Source organism: Carlito syrichta, unplaced genomic scaffold, assembly GCF_000164805.1.
Source record: "Carlito syrichta isolate Samal-C Ts95f unplaced genomic scaffold, Tarsius_syrichta-2.0.1 Scaffold305037, whole genome shotgun sequence".
In the NCBI taxonomy this organism is placed as follows: Eukaryota; Metazoa; Chordata; class Mammalia; order Primates; family Tarsiidae; genus Carlito; species Carlito syrichta.
Window position 1 is genome coordinate 1 of NW_007249133.1, and position 19,076 is coordinate 19,076.

Below are 19,076 nucleotides of genomic sequence, written 5' to 3' on the forward strand. Positions count from 1 at the left end.
TAAAAATGACCTTCCATATGACCCTGCAATCCCCCTACTGGGAATATACCCTGAAGAACACAAATCACTCTATAAAAAAGATACCTGCAAATGTATGTTTATCGCAGCGTTGTTCACAATACCAAGAACCTGGAAGCAACCATGCTGCCCATCAAAAGAGGACTAGATTAAAAGAAGGTGGTACATATACACGATGGAATACTACGCAGCCATGAAAAAGAACAAAATCATGAATTTCGCAGCAACCTGGATGGAACTAGAGTCTATAATACTGAGTGACCTCTCACAGAAACAAAGATCCGAATATCACATGTTCTCACTCATATAATGAGCCTTGAACATCCAATGTAATACTATAAGAAAATGACTGACGGTACTGGGAAACTATGGGGGGGGCGATGGGATTAACAGTAGCAAATATCTGTCGGGGGATGGGAAAACACCTCTTATCAACAGGGTGCCTGAATGAAACGTAATTGTACACCTAACCCTTAACTGTACCCCACAAAACCATAATAAAAAATACTGATTAATAAAAAAAAGTAGAAAAATTCCCATTTTATCAAATAAAAAGTTATAAACACAATTTTAAGATCAAGATGCTAAAAAAATAAATAAATGAGCTAATATAAAAAAAAGATCAAGATGCTTTTTAAAATGGAAAAAAAAACAAACAAGAATTACACCACAAATTCCTTTCTTAAATATTTGCTTCATAATAAATTAACATTTACATGTAAATAGAGATTATGTGACTGTGCTCCACGACTTCACAGCAATTTCTGGAAAAACATGTCTTACCGGGTCTTCTTCTGTGAGGAAAATAAAAATAATCCAGGAGGTTTTGGTTCATGTAGCAAGTGGGAAATCTGAATTGGTAAACCTTTGGCAATCTGCTCTATCTTACACATAGTCTCACTATATTAAATAGTTTCAAGGTAGAAAAGGTTTGCCTTATTCAATTAAATTCACTGACTTCCATTTTAGGTTGAATAATAAAATAGAAACTTTATTACATTTTGCAGACCTTTAAAAATATGAAAAATAAGGGGCAAAAGTTTTTAAAACCAGTTTTACAGATGTACATGCTAGCATCAAGTTCTACACTTACATTTAACATTTGTATAAAATACATTATACAAAAGATTTATAGATTTGGCATACATAAAAAGAATTAAAGCATTCAGATATTTCTGTGATCTAACAGTGCAATATGCACGTACTTGGAAGAAAAATACTTATTACCTGAGCAACACTGTTGTAATTCAAATCAAGAATCCCATCAATGCACCATTTAAATAAAGACTTTAAAAAACTCCACCTTTACCCTGTTTAACACTTTGACTGGATCCTTGCTTCATGACATTTCTAAAACCAACTGTATCCTTCATATTTCCAGCTAGGTACACTTCTGGTAGATACTTTTGAAAATAACTAATTACTAAGTAGTGGTTCATTTAAATAACTCTTCAGACTATTGAACAAGCAGGTCAAGTCCAGAAAAAGAACAGCTGGGGAAAAAAACAAAGTCCTCTGCAGAAGATAACCTTAGTCTTCTACTTCTTAATGTGACCCACAGACATAACCCATCTTAATATATCTTTGAAGACATAACTCCCCTAATTTTCTGGAGTGGGATGGCAAGAAAAATTTAATTTAACGTAGACTGAATTAATCTACCCTAAAAATATCAGCTCTTTCTTTACTTGCAACTCCAAGTTTAAGTGAACCAACCGCAAGATTCTCAGTTGCTACTTTTATATTTGCATATATGCATGCACATACACAAATGCACAGCCTCAAAGTAAATACAAATAAAGGTTTCAACACAATTAGAATACACAATGTCAAATAATAACTACGCCTGTTATTTACTTATACAAGGTAATTTACCTTTGCTCCAAATTTAAAGCATATTGGTACTTTTTAAAAGCTAAAAATATTCTAAATGTATTGAATGCCTGGGAATTCTTTTAAAAACAAAAATTATGATCTGTAATTCTATATATAAAATTTACATATATATAGAATTATACGTAATTCAACTGTAGTCAATTCAAAGGATATAATTCAAATACAGAAAAAGGAAACTGCCTGATTGTGTCATAAGGATATATTTCCTTCAAATAAGGATACTCTGCAAAGCAGAAATGATTTTTAACCAACAAGTATACAGTACACCTCATTACTTTAAAAGTTATAAGTTACTTGTTTTGGAAATCAGATCCTTCTATCACAATTTCAAAGTACAACTAGCAAAAAAGGAATTACTCTGTAATTTCATCAATTTGATGTAAACAGTTTGTTAAAAGACACCTCACCTGTTCTACCCTAAAATAATCTGTATTTTCTTCCTTAAAACTTGATTCTTCAGCAGGCTTAATAAATATAATGTAAATTAACCAGTTAACACTGAGCATAAATTATATGACTCCTCTTTTCAAGATGTCCAAGGCACATTAAAACGATTTTTTAAATGTTTACAAAACGGATTAAAGAATCAATTTGCAACTTCCCTACTAAACACTTTTTGGTACTTGTATAAAGACCTTTAACATATGCAAGGCTTTTTCTTTTTTTTTTTTTTTTTTTAGTCAGACTCACTCTGTCACCTAGGCTGGAGTGCAGTGACAAAATCATGGCTCATTACAACCTTGAATACCTGGGCCCAAGTGATCCTCCTGCCTCACCCTTGCAAGTAGCTGGGACTACTGACAATAGCTGACATCACCATGCCCGGCTATTTTTTTTTCTATTTTTTTTGTAGACATGAGGTCTTGCTATGTTGTCCAGGCTCAAGCAATCCTCCTTCCTCGGCCTCCCAAAGTACCACAATTACAGGTGTGAGCCACCACATCCAGTCTGCAAAGGCTTTAATATTTGATAGCTTTGTCCTGTCTTTTTATGCTTTTCTCCTGAAAGTACATAAAACCCCATGTACCATGAATATTTATTCATGCCTATTTGTATCAACATTGGAATTTGAAATATAGAATGATCAGAGGCTGAAACCTTAAAAATTAGGAAATGATGCCCAGAAAATGAGGGGGTGTTACATATCTTCAGGTATATACTTTATTATACAAAAAACAAGCAATCCAGACTCCATGAATCTCATTTCTATTGAATAATTTTGGTTACATTTTAACAACACATACTTTAAAGATTAAATGCTGTTATCAGTATGCAAATGTTTCTTATTTATTAGTCAGACTCTGGCTGACTCATAACAGACCTTAGTAGCACTGTCAAGCCCTTTCAACCAATCCATCTACCTTTGGCCTTTGTTCTCCAATTTGATGCTACATTTCAGGAAAGTTGGACATTTCTCTTTGAAAAACTGAGGGCAAGAGATCACTATATAAACAATTTGCTATCATTAAAAAAAAAAGGGCGCCTTTCTACTCATTTTTGCTTAATAATCCATTTTCTTCAAAAGACCTCTGAGGCAAAGATTTGTCTTGACCCAATTACATGTGCTTGACAGTGAAGGTAGAGACGAATTTATATAGCCTATGTGCTGAATCCCATGGGGGTCATCTGATATAATGCTTAATTTTAATTCTAAAACTTGTATTTACTTACACAAAGTAATATTATAAGGCATTAAATGTAATTAAGGCATGTTACTATACATAACAGCAGTGATTTGTCACAGTATGTGAGGAATTATTTCCTAAATAATGCTAATCTGTACATGGGTAACACTTTTCATCATCAAAATTACAAAAGTGCTTTCAAATATCAGAGGCAAATATGATTGTTTAAAAACAGAAGCACAGAGGTGAGGTTAAAGGGTCTAGCTTAAAGAAAGCATTCTTTAAGAGACAAAAATTAATTTTAGGTCTTGATACTCCAGTGTTCTAATGACCAGATGACAGCTTTCCAACCATGTTATTTTGGGGGCTTCAAAATCTTTTAATCTATTTCTTAGCCTCTAATACTGAAATTATACATTACATTGCCATTTGTTTGTACTTATGCTTTCATAGCACATGTGCTGAATTTGTTTTTTAAAAGTTTCAAAATAGTGTGTTAAGTATATGCTATCATAAACTTAAGAATCAGACTTTTTTGCCAACTAAATATTTTGGTAACTCACAGTAGTAAATTTTCTTCAGTTGCAGACATGTCATGCTATCATCATTTTATTTCATTAATTTAACAAAAACTTTAAATAAGAAATTACTTAAAAAAATAAAATTTAAACATAGCTAGTCTTAAGTGAGAAAATGACTTCCAAGAACTTTCTAAACACACATTTAAATTCATTTCTGCTTTAAGCACTAACACCAGATTTTTGCAGAGACTGCTCTCAATAGCAACAATTAGCAACTGTAGGGATCTTAAACACAATCCACATGTAAGTGGATTTAGTTTAATTTAGTTTAAAAAACTATAAAACATCTTCAATCTCCCTAAATCCTGCTTTTGAAGTGGTTATTGAACATAACCGATTCACCACATGCCAGATGCACACACGTGATCATCAACCCCATGACTACGAGCTAAGTGCTATATCTGGTGTTGAGCAGCAGGGGACCAAGAATCTTGCCCATACAGTTTATGATCATCTTGTTGGCTGAGGTGTGTTCCTTTGGTTGGAGCAATTCCATGTTCCACTTCTCTCTGCTGTGATGGGGGTGTGATTCCTGACTGCAGATGTGAAGAGTCCACTGTTGAATGGTGACTAACATCCACTTTAGCTAAAATTTCATAATACAGCAAATAAAATACTGGTGTTATTATACCTACTATCAACATGATCACCACAGCCGTCCACCACCCTATTCCCCAGTCTGCTCCGTAATAGGGATCCTTATGCTGAGTGCTTCTGTTATCAGACTCAAAACGCACTTGCTGTGCTGTTAAGGCAGACACCACCTCATCGAGGTTCTCTCTCTTGTTGTCTGTGCACTTGACTATTTGTTCTATGTCTCGGTCTACTTCTTTTAAAAAGCTACCAGCTGACTCACTGGAAGAAAGAGAATCAACAGCTGGCAAAATGTCCTGTGGTTCTGAAGAGTACTGAACAGATGAGTGACGTGAGGCCTGTCTTCCTTTGGGAGGACAAAGTGTTTCAGTCAAGGAACTAAACTTTTTTACTGGAATTTTGACAGCCCTAAGGGCAAAAAAGTCTTGATCGCTGATGAGATTGTTAACTCTCTTGATGTCTGCTACCTGAAAAAAAAAAAGAACATTCAGCTGAGTTCTAAACCAAAATAAAGGTAGCAATAGTCATTCATCCCAGTTACTTTTGGAAGAAAAAAAGCTGAGCTCAGCTATTAGTAGTATTAAGTTCCTACATCCAATGAGAGTTTAACTTTATTTGTAAATGAGAGTATTATACCACTTTTGATCCATCAGTGTTAGGAAATCACCAATTACTTTCTACTATCACCCAAGTATTGGTAACACTAATTAAACTTAGCTATTTAACTAGACTCTAGGGTGCTTTACTGTTTCCCTTTACAACTTGTGAAGGAGGATTATGGACACTTAATGTTCTTTACTCCAATCTGGCAACTAGAATATAGGCAAATGTTAACTTACCCAACTAAAACTACCATATTTTATCAAAACTGAGATGCCACCAACTCCAAGATGCAACATTTTATGTATCTTAAGGAAAAAAAAAAACTCCACCAAATATATTGAAGATGCCGCCATTCAAATTTCAAAAATGTTAAACTGTGTGGAAAAACATATACCTCAGAACTAATGAAATATGGTAATTTGTCTCCCTCACTTGTCTTCTGAAGCCATTTTCCCCCAATCTCAGTATAAGGACATTATTCAATTAGCTTCAAGATTAGTCATTTTTATAAACTTTCTCTGTATTATATACCTCTTAACCAGTTTACATATCCCGTCTACAGTGGGATATGCCTATCTGTATATCCTAGTCCCTTGTGACAGGGAAGAGGGAAGTTAGATTACCCATTAGTCTGCCAGTTTCTCCCACCACCTTTAAAGTTGTTAGTCCCATTCATCATTTCCATCAATGCTTTAATCTAAGCGCTAATCATGAATTGCCTGACTAATGTCAGAGAGGTAAACTTAGATTTCTGGTTTGGTCAACATGGTAGATGATGCTGTCATTCACTGAGACATGAAGCACTGTGGAGGTGAGAAGAGGACGAATGTACACTTTGGGCACATTGGCTTTGAGGTGCTTGAGGCACACAAGTGGAAAATGTTCAGCTAGCTAGAGATACAGACTTGTGGATTATCAGCAAAAATAGTAACTGACATCAAAGAGTAAACACAGACAGATTCACTGGAAAAAGACTGGCAGAATAAAGCAACAGGAAAGATCCCTGAAGAACTCCAATATTGAGGGATATGTTTAGTAAGAGAAATTCACAAAGGAGATTAAGAAAGAGTAGCCAGGAAGGCAATAGACAATGGTGGTTAAGAGCATTATTTTCTGGGTTTGAAGCATGGCTCTGACACTCTCTAGTTGTGATGGTCTTTGGCAAGTTGTTTAACATCTGCCACTCAGTTTCCACGCCCGGAAAACGACAGTAATAATAATACTGACCTTATAGGGTTAACGTGAACACTAATGAATTAAAATGTATGTAGAACACTTGGAAAAGTGATATGGGGTATATTATATAAATGGTAGCTGTATTAAATGTTAATAGGAAAACCAGAAACCTGCAGGGACAAGGAGGTCAAGGGAAGAGGGTTTTTAGGAGGGAAAAATGACAAGCACAAAGACTTAAAGAGTTCAAACTGGAAAAATTCCCTTGGAGTGTGTGGGGAGATTAGAGGGAAAGGACTAAAGAATAGGACTGAAAATTGAAGATGAAACAGTAAAGATAAAGGGTGTTTTGTCATCTTACTACCCTGAGACTTCTATATCTTACAGCAAATGAAAATTCATCGACAAACTACAAAATTTGACCCCATTCTCTTTTGCTTGGTATTGTATACAAGGGCTGACAATTAAGCTCACGGACTCATTCTAGAAAAAGTGCTACACACTTCATTGCTGAATGAACTATGGTCACCTCTGAAGTACTCCTCTTGAGAAGCTATGCACTGATGCTAATGCTTAGTCCACCCATCAAAGCAATTTTGGAACTCTTTTTCTGGAATGGCCATCAGAGCTGTGGTCATATTACCTTTGATGTCCTGAATGCCATCAAAATGTCTTCCTTTCAATATTTCCTTTATCTTCAGGTAAAGAAAAATTCACTGGGGGCCAGATCAGGTGACTAGGGAGGGAGTTCCAATACAGTTGTTTGTTTACTGGCTAAAAGCTCCCTCACAGTGATATGTGAGCTGGTACACTGTCACGATCCAAGAGCTCCTATGGCACCATTTTTGCACACACCTTTCTTATGCCAAGATTTTCAGTTAAGATTTTCCTAACTGCTTCTCTATCAATGTTTGTTTGGTCTGCTATGCTTCCCACAGTAAGCCAACGAGTTTGATGCACAATTTGACGAATTTTTGTAATGTTTTCAACAGTTCTGCTCGGTGCTGGCCATCTTGACCTCTCTTCATCAGTGACACTTTCCATCCCCTCAGAAATACATTTAATCCATTTGTACACTGCCGTTTTCTTCATGGTTTTATACCCAGACACCTGGACTAACATGTCCCTGATTTCACTTCCATTCCTGCCACATTTAACAAGAAATGTAATGTTTGTTCATTACACTAATTCACACTCTGACATTCTCGTTACAACAGCTCAAATGGTTAGTCCAGAAAGAGTTCCAAAACAGCTTTGACGGATGGACTAGGCGCTGGCGTCGGTGCATAGCTTTGAGTACTTCAAAGGTGACCACAGTGATATCCATCAATGAGGTACGTAGCGCTTTTTCTAGGATGAGTTCATGAACTTAACTGTCAGACCGCAGTACTCTTTCTGAATTAGGCTTCCAAGGTTTAATATCGACCTAGATGTTACCTCTCATCCCTATGTTTTCTATGCTATGCTAACTTCCTCAGTTACATTCAAGATTCCAATCTTGGGTTTTTTATTCCTCTCACCATTGTTTTATAACAGGCATATTTTTAAAGTAATCCTTAAGACAATTGATAAATGGAATACAGCACTGACTACTTACTGTATTTTTTAAATGATAATAAATCCTTTTTTAAGGTTAATCTTTTTTGGCTAGTTGTGCTCCCATCAACTCCAATCCTGTTTTATCAATTTGCCCACTACTGTGGTCTCCTCTAATGTTAAGTTAATTACTTCTCATCATTCTTCATTTCAAATAAAGAATCAGCTGATACATTCTGTGGTTTTTCCCAAATACATCTTCTATCCTTTTCACAAATATTTTAGTCTAAGTCCTGATCATCTTCATTTGAATTATTCCACTAATCTGTTTATGGGATCCCTTCCAATTCACTAGCAGGTTTTTCTGCACCACTCCTGTTAAAGGCCTTACAACAATAGTGTTCTCTTACCATATGGATCAAACTCTTCCTCAGTTGTCTCAAAGCACTTCACCTCAGTCAGTCTGTACCACTCATTTCTGAAAACCTATTATAACTTCCTTTGTTGTTCAACTTATTTCCTCCTTGAAATATGTTCTACACCACTGTCATTTGCCTGAAACACATTCTCCTTTTCACCTCATTGGAAACATGACCTATTTTTAATAACTCAGGTGGCATGTCAAATTTCCCTTCTAAGAGAATTTTCCGGGTTCATTAAAAGAAAGCTAATATCTAGCCAGGAACGGTGCCTCACATCTGTAATCCCAAGCACTTTGGGAGGAAGAGGCAAGAGGACTGCCTTAGTCCAGGAGTTTGAAACCAGCCTGGACAACTTGGTGAGACCTCGTCTCTACAATAAATCAAAAACTAGCCAGGTGTGGTGGCATGCACCTGTAGTCCCAGGTACTTGCAAGGTTGAGGCAGAAATATCACCTGGGCCAGGCAGGTCAAGGCTGTGGTAGCCTTGAGTGTGCCACAGCACTCCGGCCTTGAGACTCCAACACAAAAAAATAAATAAGTAAAGCTAAAATTTTTCTCTAAGAAAGCTACTGAGTCAGTCACACTCTTCTCATGGATCTCTACCTGATGTTTTTAGACTTGCCTCTCATTTTGAAGTCTTGATTCTGTCGTTGACCTTCTAATACATTCTGTAATTTGTTTCTTATAAAACATGTATTCACATGTTTATTTGCATTAAAAAATAAACTTAGATATTTTCTGTTAATAATGACAGGAATGGTGTTGCCATACATGAGCAAGTTGGGGGAAAACAACTACTCAGCTCTTAAGACCTCATCAAAAAAATTAACTTCCATAAAATATTTTGCTAAATTTTTAAATCAAAATTTGTAATATATTTGTTTTGAAGAATTATGAATTGCAATCATTACCCTGAAAAAAAAAACAGAATCCCAACTCAATTTAGATTGTTATATATATGTACACACACATACATATACACACATTTATATAATATAAATTTACAAACGTGTGCTTCTATTGCAGATGAGTATGACAGAGAGTAAAAGATTTTCAAGTATAAAAGTATTTTACATCATGGAAAATTTTGAGGGAGAATAACATTCAGGGAGAAAAGGAATACAAAATTTCACACTATTAAAAAAGAGCTCACACACACACATATTTTTTAAAATAAAGATTTCAGGTAGCAAAGTCTGGTGTGGTAGTATTTAGGATTCTGTGGAAAACTTAAGGAGTATTCTAACAGTCTTATTTTAAATGCCAATATTGATAATATTCTGAAAATTATACCCTTTGTAACTATTTTAAGTCATGTGGAAATTTGTAAGATGTTAATATAAAAATGTGCAAGGAGGAACATAGCGCATACATTTCAAAATTTTACTGGGAGTTACGAGATCATAACTTAAAAACCAATGTTCTAACCAATTTCCATATCAATGTGTTTATAGAAAAACATACCCTGCTAACAACTCAAGATCGACATAACAACAGACATAAAACGGGTTCAGAGTTTAGAATATATTAAAATCAGAAAGATACTTTTCCTTTTATCTAGTAATCCCACTTTTAGGATTCTACTTCACAGAAATAAAGGTACCACCATTTAAAGATGTGGCTGTGATGATATCCACCACACAGTGTAAAGCACGAAGAATATCCTGACTAAGCCAGGCTCATGCCTGTAATTCCAACACTTTGGGAAGGAAAGGCAAGAGGATTACCTGAGCTCAGGGGTTCAAGACTACCCTGAGCAACATGGCGAGACCCTGTCTCTACAATAAATCAAAATGTCAGCCGGGTATAGTGACATGCACCTGTGGTTCCAGCTACCTGGAAGGCTGAGGCAGAAGGATCACCTGAGCCCAGCAGGTCAAGGTTGCAGTGGCTGTGAGCATGCCACTGCACTCTAGCATGGGGGACAGAGTGAGACTCCGACTCAAAAAAAAGGAATACCCTGACTATCCTGATTATCTTGAGTTCTATAAGGCTAAGACAGATGGTCATGAGGGATGTCCATGATATACTACAACACACAAAAAAATGCAAGTTGCAGAGTAACATGCATAATATATGAGGGGGGACCCAAAAAAAACAGAATTATTTTTTGGAAGGTGGGACCCTTGTAATATAGGCTTCCTCCACAGGTAAGTGTTCTAGGAGCCCATCAGCATCCATAAACCAGCTAGCATTGCCATGAGAAGCTACATTCAGTTTCAGGGAAATTATTATTATTATTATTATTATTATTATTATTTTGGAGATTCTTTCAGCATATTTGCCCATCTCGTGATGGGGGATTTATGAGCACACCTATCCAAACAGTACTGAGTGTTCAGCAGTTCAAACCCAACTCAACTTAGATTTATATAGACACACACACATATATACACTGGTTATCTCAGGAAACTGGAGTAGAGAACACATTTCCTTACATACTTATACATTCTCTTGCCTTTTGACAAGAAGATAACATACGAGTGGTTTTCAGTACCGAAGATAAAATTATGATTTGGAAATAAAAAAGAAATTCAACTATTCTAAAAAGCAGACATCCATCAACATGACCCAGATTTCTAGGCAAAGAAGAAAAAAATTTAAAAAACAGAAGAAAGGAATAAACAAGGTAAAAGGACACAGAATTTATTTTAATGTGGACTAGTCTAATAAATAATTTATCCTGGAAGGCCTTATGTAAAATTAAAACTTACCGTACAACAGTACTGAAGGGCTATTGCATTTAAAGTGTCTCCTTCTTGGATATCTTTTGTTAATACTATAATGTCATCAAGTCTGTCTCTTGATGTACTTCTTCGGACTTTCTCTTTTCCTCTGGCTCTTAGCTCATACACTTCAGCATCGTCCTCCAACACATCACTGTCTGTACAATTTCCAAATGCATGTACTTGACCACTTGACTGAACTCCTGGAAGAGGAAAGCTGCGATTCTGATGCCTTCCTGCCATACTGTTCAAATCTGAAAGGGAAAAAAAGGAAAGAAAACTTTGGAATGTAGCCGATCTGTTTAATTTACCAGCATCTTACATTCTGGACATTTTATCTTTTGTTTTTTTTTTAAAGAATGGTTTTGGTTGTTTAAAAATTTAGGTTCAAGTTTTATAACTGCTAGAGTATAACAAACATTTGGCAGTGGCGACAACACAGCATGGGGCAACAGGTAATCTATTGTTCTAGACCATACATCGCAAAACATGGCAGTAACTGCATTTTAACCAGGACAAATTGCTATAATTTTTTTTTTTTTTTTGAGTTGGAGTCTCACTCTGTCGCCCAGACTGGAGTACAGTGGCCGCTCCTGGCCACCGCAGCCTCGACCTGCTGGGCTCCGGTGATCCTTCCGCCTCAGCCTTCCCAGTAGCAGGAATTACAGGACTGCGCTACCACGCCCGGCAGATTTTTTGATTTATTGTAGAGATGAGGTCTCGCTGCCCAGGAGGGTCTCGAACCCACAGGCTCAGGCAATCCACTCATTATAATTTTTTTTAAGGTAAAAATATTAAGTTCCCTTATTGTGAGTCTATGAAGAAAATTACAGAAATTATTTTATGTCTTAAAAACTTGTGACCATATATATAACTTATAGTTCTCATAGAATCAAAGTATGGTTTATTCACATGCAATACTTTTATGAATTCAAAATTTTTTGGCTTGTCCTGTATCTTAAGTTCATGCAGGATTGAAATAGCTTTTGCACTACTCACTTCTGGATCATACTGACTTCAGTATTTATATTTAGTACAGTATATGCCTTCCACAGAATTTATGATTTTGCTCTTAACCAGGGAATTTTCTTCTCTGGAAGCTTTTTACCCAACCCAAGTTAGAGACCTCATCAAATTCAGTTTATGGTCCATAAAGATTTTAAGTAGATTTTATGTCACTTTGTTCATTTACACTTCAGAAAAAAACTTTGTAAGACTGACTGGGAGCTGACCTAAGTTTAAAACATACATCAACGTATATTTATTGTTTACCTACACTCACTGTTAACTTACTACCATCAAGTTGATCTATTATCACTAAGAAGAAACACAAGAACCTAAAAAACTAATTCCACACTCACAGTTTTGACTTCATATGAATTATTCACATAAGAAAGGATAGACTGTTTTCAATTACTGCTGTAAAAGATGGAGGAAGGTAGTAAGAGGTATTTTGGAGATAAAATACTTTGGATTTAATATGACTTTGACTTGAAGAGAGGAAAGGTTAAGCAACACACCAAGGTTTCTAATTGGCATAGCTGAATAAATTGCGGGGCCATTCTCTAAGAGATGGAACACTAGAAGAACAAAAACTAGGGAGAGTGGCTGTGTGACTATGGTTGAGTTCTGCTAAGACAGCAAAAGGGAATATCAAATAGACAAGTGGGCTACACAGTCAAATTCGGAGAAAAAGTCTGGGCTAGAAATATGATTTCATGACTAATCTGCATATAGGTAAAGCTAAACCTGTGAGTATAGATGAGGTTACCTAGAGAGAGAGAGTACAGAATAACGACAGAGGGCCCAAGATTGAGACTTGAAGAATTCCCACATGTAGCATTTGGGAGGGAAACCTGCCTGCAAAGATAGAAAGGCATGTCTGGAGGCAGAAACCAGGAAAGTGCTGTGGCAAGGAGTCAAGGCAAAACAACATCTTCTAGAGACGCGGTGTCTTGGAACACAATGGATGAGTACCAAGTAGAAAAGAAAAATAAAAAAAGAAAAATTAAATTTAAAAAAATAAAAAAAGACCAACTCCTAAAGCTTGAATTTGTAAAATGGATGACAATAAGTTACACAGGCTTAGCATTCCTAATCCAAAAATTGAAAACCTGAAATACGCTGAAATCTGAAATTTTCTGGGTGCTGATATGAAGTCACAAATGAACAATTCCTCACCCGATGTTTCAGATGAGGGATGCTAAATCTGTACAGGCTTTCTGGTGATGCTACTGTGCTGAACTCATTAATTTTTTTCACTGAATTAATGGTATATCATATTTTTTGCTGTTAAGTATGCATGTATGACTAAGTGTGATGATTGCTTACCAGTCGCATATAAATTCAGTCAGGAACGACGGTGATGCCAAACAACCACAAACTATCCACAGGGTGGCTGAGATGAGACTTTTGTTTTCTGATGGCTCAAGGTACACAAACTTTGTTTCATGCACACGAGTATTTAAAATACTATATAAAATTACCTTCAGGCTATGTGTATAAGGTGAATATGAAACAAATTCTGTGTTTAGACTAAGGTCCTGTCCCAATATATCTTATTGTGTATATGCAAATACTCCCAAATCCGAAAAAATCTAAATCTGAAACACTTCTGGTCCCAAGCATTTCAGATAAATACTCCACCTGTACTCTCTACACAGGCATATACTTATACAATGTTTTGAAACTTTCATATAATTAACTCCAAATTGAAAACCAGTTTCTGATCCTGCTATATGGCAAAATTGTAACAACGCTTTAAAAACTCAAGGATTTCTATTCAAATACTGCAGATAACTAACAGCTATATACTAAATTGGTTATTTCAACTATTCCCAATGTACTACATTATTTATTACCAAGAACTAGAATGCTTAACCTGACAAACACCAAACTAAAGAAAGCCACCACATTTTATATCTCAAAAGTAGTTTTGAAATCATGATTATGTCTGTTCCTCCAAGGATAACAGTTTCATTTCCACTGATTTAGCCAGGTCCTTTTTATCTTGTGTCTTTAATTTAGGGAATATCTGTGAAACTTATGGATTCATCAGCAAATTTTATACATATGTATTTTTTGGGGGGAGAACATTCATTGCTTCGTATTCCTAAAAGGCACTCATGATTTTTTAAAAAGTGAAAAATCATTTAATATACAGTAATTTACACATGATTATATTGGCCCAGTTATGTTGTCCCTTTAGACTACTTCTCCCTGATAAGTTGTTCTTAGAACCTTAAAACTGGCTTAGATCAGTTAACTGAAAATCACTGAGGAGTGCCCCAAAACCATTTTAAATATTTATATCAACCTCTCTCCATGATGTCTTTCTAAACAACACTTAAAGACCAGAACATGTCTCACTCTCTCTCCACTCCCCACAACCTGGATATCCTGAATGATCAAGAACTGGCTGTGTCTCTAATGGAAGTGAAAAGCTAAACGCTGACCCACACAATCAACTGAGTCAGCTGCTTAGAGATTAGCAAGTACACAATATCCAAGTCATTGGGCTCAATTCTGTTCACCTGGTTAGTTCCCTGAGGGCAGGAAAAAGGCAGGAATCCCCCATTCAGAAAACTGGGACAAGAGCTTAGGATTCCTAACTTCACAGCCACCAAGCTAAAGAAAGCTACCACATCTTATAGCTCAAAAGCAGTTTTGAAGTCATGGTCACATCGACTCCTCCGAGGATAGGCTGTGCCTCTAATCGAAGTGAAAATCTAGACTGTGAGTCAACTGCTTAGAGATTAGAAAGTACATCCCAGTCATCCGGTTCAAATCTACGCTTCCTAGATTAGAAAGGGTCACAAACAGTAATTCATTGCCAATGTGGACAGGGCATTCGTCGGCTCAGCTTGCAACTGAGAATGGGTTCCCAAGCACCCAGGTACCCAGCAAGAACTGCAGCTGAGTGTTTCGCTTTGACCTTCCTTAACTGAGCAGGCAGCAATAAAGGGGTCACAGGGCACAAGAGAGCTCCGCCCGGGGACAGAACTAAGGGCATCTTAGCCGCCAGGACCACTGTCATTTCTAAAAACATGGCTTCCTCTATTCCACACGTCTAGTTCTTTCCCGGTTATCTCAGCGGGGTTTTAATCTCAGATTTCTGTCCCCGCATCACACCTGGACGAAGTGACAAGGGAAGGCGACTATTTCCCGACAGCAAGTCGCGGGAGAAGAGCAGGGTTTGGGTGGAAAGCCCACTGTCCCGGTCCTCCGGCAAGCGGGCGCCCTTCCTCTGAACCTCAGTTTCTCCGATGTGACAAGGGGTCGTGGCGGAGCGGGTCTCCAAGGTCTCCCCGGTTTCGGAGTGTCCCCCCTCGCGGGCCGGGGGCCGAGTCCCTCCAGTCGTGCCCGCGGCCGAGGGCTCCGCGCCGCCCCCAGCGAGAAAGCAGCGAGGCCCAACCCCGCCCGCCCGCATCGAGCTCCCGCACCTCCGCCGCCATCTTTACCTGTCCCGTCAGAAGAGGGGACGCAGCGAGGAGACCGCTACCAGGTCAGTCGCCCCCGCCGCAGCTGTCTCGGGCAAGTTCATGGCCAAGCCTTAGTTTCTGGCTGCCCGGGTCCGCCACCGCCGCGGCCGCCAACGACTCCGCCTTCCGGGCCGTGCGCCTCCGCCACGTCCGCAAACCTGCGCGGCGTCATCGCGTCAAGTGGGCGGAGGTAGGCAGGGGCGGGGGAGGAGGCGACGGACGGGGCCCCGGGGGCGGGCCCAGAGCCGGGGCGGCCAACCACCGGCCCACGCCCGGCGCGCAGGCGCAGAGACGGCTCCAGTACTCGGGTGCGGGGCCCTGTCCCCAGCCCCGCCTCTGGCTCCTCCCCTTAGCGTCAGCCTGGTGTCTCGAGGCGGGGGATCTCTGCCTTGAGCTCCTGCTGACCCTGCGAACCCCCGGCGACCTAATGGCCTCGCCTTTGTCCAGCGCCCGCACGGCACTGACACAGATTGTCCAGAGAGCACCGAGAAGGAGGCGGAGCAGAGGATTGGTCGGGGAGCTGTCGAGCCGTTTTTTTTTCCCTTTGCATCTGGAATTTTCTCTAAGGTGGGGAAGGACACCTCAAAAGCACTGTGTTGCGATTCCTGTTTTAGAAAATCGCACAATGCTTATTACCTTTTTTAGTGCTGAAAGCCTCCAGACTGCTGCAGAAGAGGCAAACTACTGGAGAGAAACCCTTGTATGATGTGGGGAGGGGGTGGTTGTTGCAGCCTTTGTGTTTATAGGCGAGGAAAGTGAGCCACCTAGAGTCAGGCCCCGAAAAATGTTTGCCCTGAAACTTCAGGTCGAAGGTGTCAACAAATTGTGACCCAACTTATTTTGCTTTGAAAATTAATTGAAAGTCACTGCTAGTGACCCTGGGGGCTCTATGAGATATTAGTTTGTGAAATAAATTCACGGCTTCTTATATAATTTTTCTCACACATTAAATGAGTATGATAATATGCTTGAATTTATGTAAATGAATTAAAGCATCTTAAGGATGTGACTGATGTCTCTCAGTGTGGACGTTAGAGACGCTGCACTGACGACCATGCTGACTCAGACAACAGTGTCCATTTTAGGCACAGATAGCCTGGGTTGCAGGTTGCAAGACATTTCTTTTCGGAATGTCAGGATATTTATACATCATGAAGACTGAAGCTTTGTTTAAATTGTTTTCAGAGGGCGTGTTTTTGGTTTTCTGGGGAATGCCTCAGCAAAGGTTAGGAATTCTGCACTGCAATATTATTCGTTTTCTGAGGGGATAGGCACTGCGCTCCAAACACTACAAAAAGATCTGCAGGAGAAGAAAACTTAAAACAAAAGTTTATGGGAGTCGTTCTGTGTGCTGTTGCCCTTATGACACCCCTGTCTGTAACCATTTATCACGGAGACGGTTTCTCATCGGTAGACAAAGGAGATACTCCCTATTTGCTATGTTGGGCTTCAGCTGCTTAGCTCTCATGAATGTTAATGGGAATACAACCTTCTTTCTGCATATAGGTTACTTTTCTTATTTTAATGTCAGTAGCAGTGGAATCCATGTGAGAGCCAAAGTGACAGATTTCAAGCACTTCTCTGGGACTGCAACCTGTGTCCTTTGTATAAATAGTTTCTCGAAGATATCTGCATGTTTTTGAATCATTATTTGTATTTAACAATGATGCAGTAATTAAATTCTTTCCAAAAAGGCAATAATAGAATTATATTTTATTATTCAAATATATAAAAGAGGCAGTTATCCATGAATTTTGGCCAAGTTCCAAAAAGCTAGCCAGTAGGAACAAATACTTTGTCTTTGAGAAAAAGGATGTCCCCAATGCTCAGCAAAGCTAAAAGGAGTTTTAGTGTTTTGAGATCTCATCTGACAGTTTCCATTAACAGGCTGTAGATGAAAGAATGTGTAGTTTCTAGGAATATGCATTTTTGTCACTGACTTTTAGGTTTTGTGAGTTACTCCAGAATAAAAGTTGTATTTTAATGAGAGTGGAAATTGATGCAACCTGTTAGGAACGTCATTTGGCAATATCTATCAAAATTAGAAATGCAATCGGCTGACCTATTACATTGCTAAGAAATTACATTAGATTTACTTACAGATGCATATGTATAAGCTTTAACAGTTTTGTTCAGGAATGTTTACTACGGTAATAGACAAAATCTGAAAACATACTAAATGTTCAACAGCTGACTGATACTTTTGCTACTTTAAAGCAATGTAATATGATATTTTAGTTCAAAAGAATGAAGTTGATCTGTATTTGCCAAATTTTTAATTCATTTACCCAAGAAGTTTTTTGTTGAAGGAAAAGCATATAGAAGACCTTAGTTTTAGGTATTAGGGATACAGTGCTGAAAAAACAAATTCTCCTTACTCGTGGAGCATGCATGACACCAAACATATATGTAGGAAGATCTTCAAAACAGTTTTAAAGAGAAAAAAATGAATCGTCATGCAGAGTGTGTAGTGGTATTCCTTTGGAATAAAATTCTAAATGTACATCTCTCACTCTACTCCCCACCCCCAACACCCACCCACATTCACACCCACATGTTTATGTAGAGAGATGCATTTAATTTGTCTTTCTGGAAAGCTACTCAAAGAATTTTTAACAGTGGCTGAAAAAGGGTTAGAAGTGGCAGGGAGTAAGAAGGAGACATTGTCTTCCTGTTACACGCACTGAATTGTTGATACTACTTACTTTTATTATTATTAAAAATATTAAGACAAAACATTTTATTTTTAAATAACTGGACTTATTCTTTCCAGAGTTCACCTACAGTTAACCATTTCTTAATCATTCCTGAGTCTTTTATATTCAAGTGGTGAGTGCCTGGAGAACAGAACCAAATCAATTCTCTTAGAAATAAAAAAAGAAAGAATAAGAAAACATTGAATTCTTTTTGCATTTCTTCTTGATTTCCTGCGGTCTGATTTCTTTCAGCCCTGTTCTTGTATTCTCTGTTCCTTCCTGTACCTCTTATCAGCCTTTTCTTTCTAATTCTGTTTTCCAGAAGCAAAACTGGAAAGAACTACACTTTTAAAAATACTTAAAATAAACTTAAGTGAATTTAAAAGTGGATTCTGGGGTGAAGCTTTTTAAAACTTCCTCATCTCTGATCTTCAAACAGTCCATATATAGAGAAAATTATTGAGTCTCTTCTCTAGAAATCTTGAAAAAAACATGATTAGATATGTTCTGCTAAAAATGTACCAATGACCTCCCTAGCTGCTTTCCATCGTATGATTTTAAATATAGTGATCATTATAATCACAGCTTTGCCACAATGTGGCTAAAAAGAGTCAGGCATACTTCATGAATCCAGAGTTTCTTATAAGTGCTGGTAAGTAATTCATGGATATCAAACATGACTTGAAAACATCTGTCTTCAATGTCTTCATTCATGTAGACATTAT

At 37.9% G+C, this 19,076-nt stretch overlaps 1 protein-coding gene across 1 annotated transcript; it reads right to left on the reverse strand.

Annotated features, from left to right (window-relative positions):
- Positions 1-3,066: 3,066 nt before the first annotated feature.
- On the reverse strand, positions 3,067-11,433 carry LYSMD3 (LysM domain containing 3). The gene is made up of 2 exons (XM_008061061.2): positions 11,163-11,433; positions 3,067-5,181 (listed from the first exon to the last, which is right to left on the reverse strand). The coding sequence occupies exons 1-2, from the start codon at positions 11,415-11,417 to the stop codon at positions 4,516-4,518; spliced, it is 921 nt and encodes a 306-aa protein (XP_008059252.1). The 5' UTR covers positions 11,418-11,433; the 3' UTR covers positions 3,067-4,515.
- Between the last annotated feature and the right edge of the window lie 7,643 nt (positions 11,434-19,076).

What these genes read in the sequence shown, in the direction of transcription:
- LYSMD3 (XM_008061061.2), bottom strand. Translation starts at nt 11,417, where the DNA reads ATGGCAGGAAGGCATCAGAATCGCAGCTTTCCTCTTCCAGGAGTTCAG. An exon ending in CCCTTCAGTACTGTTGTACG is followed by an intron (nt 5,182 to 11,162) that starts GTAAGTTTTAAT and finishes TTTTTTTTTCAG; the next exon opens with GTAGCAGACATCAAGAGAGT.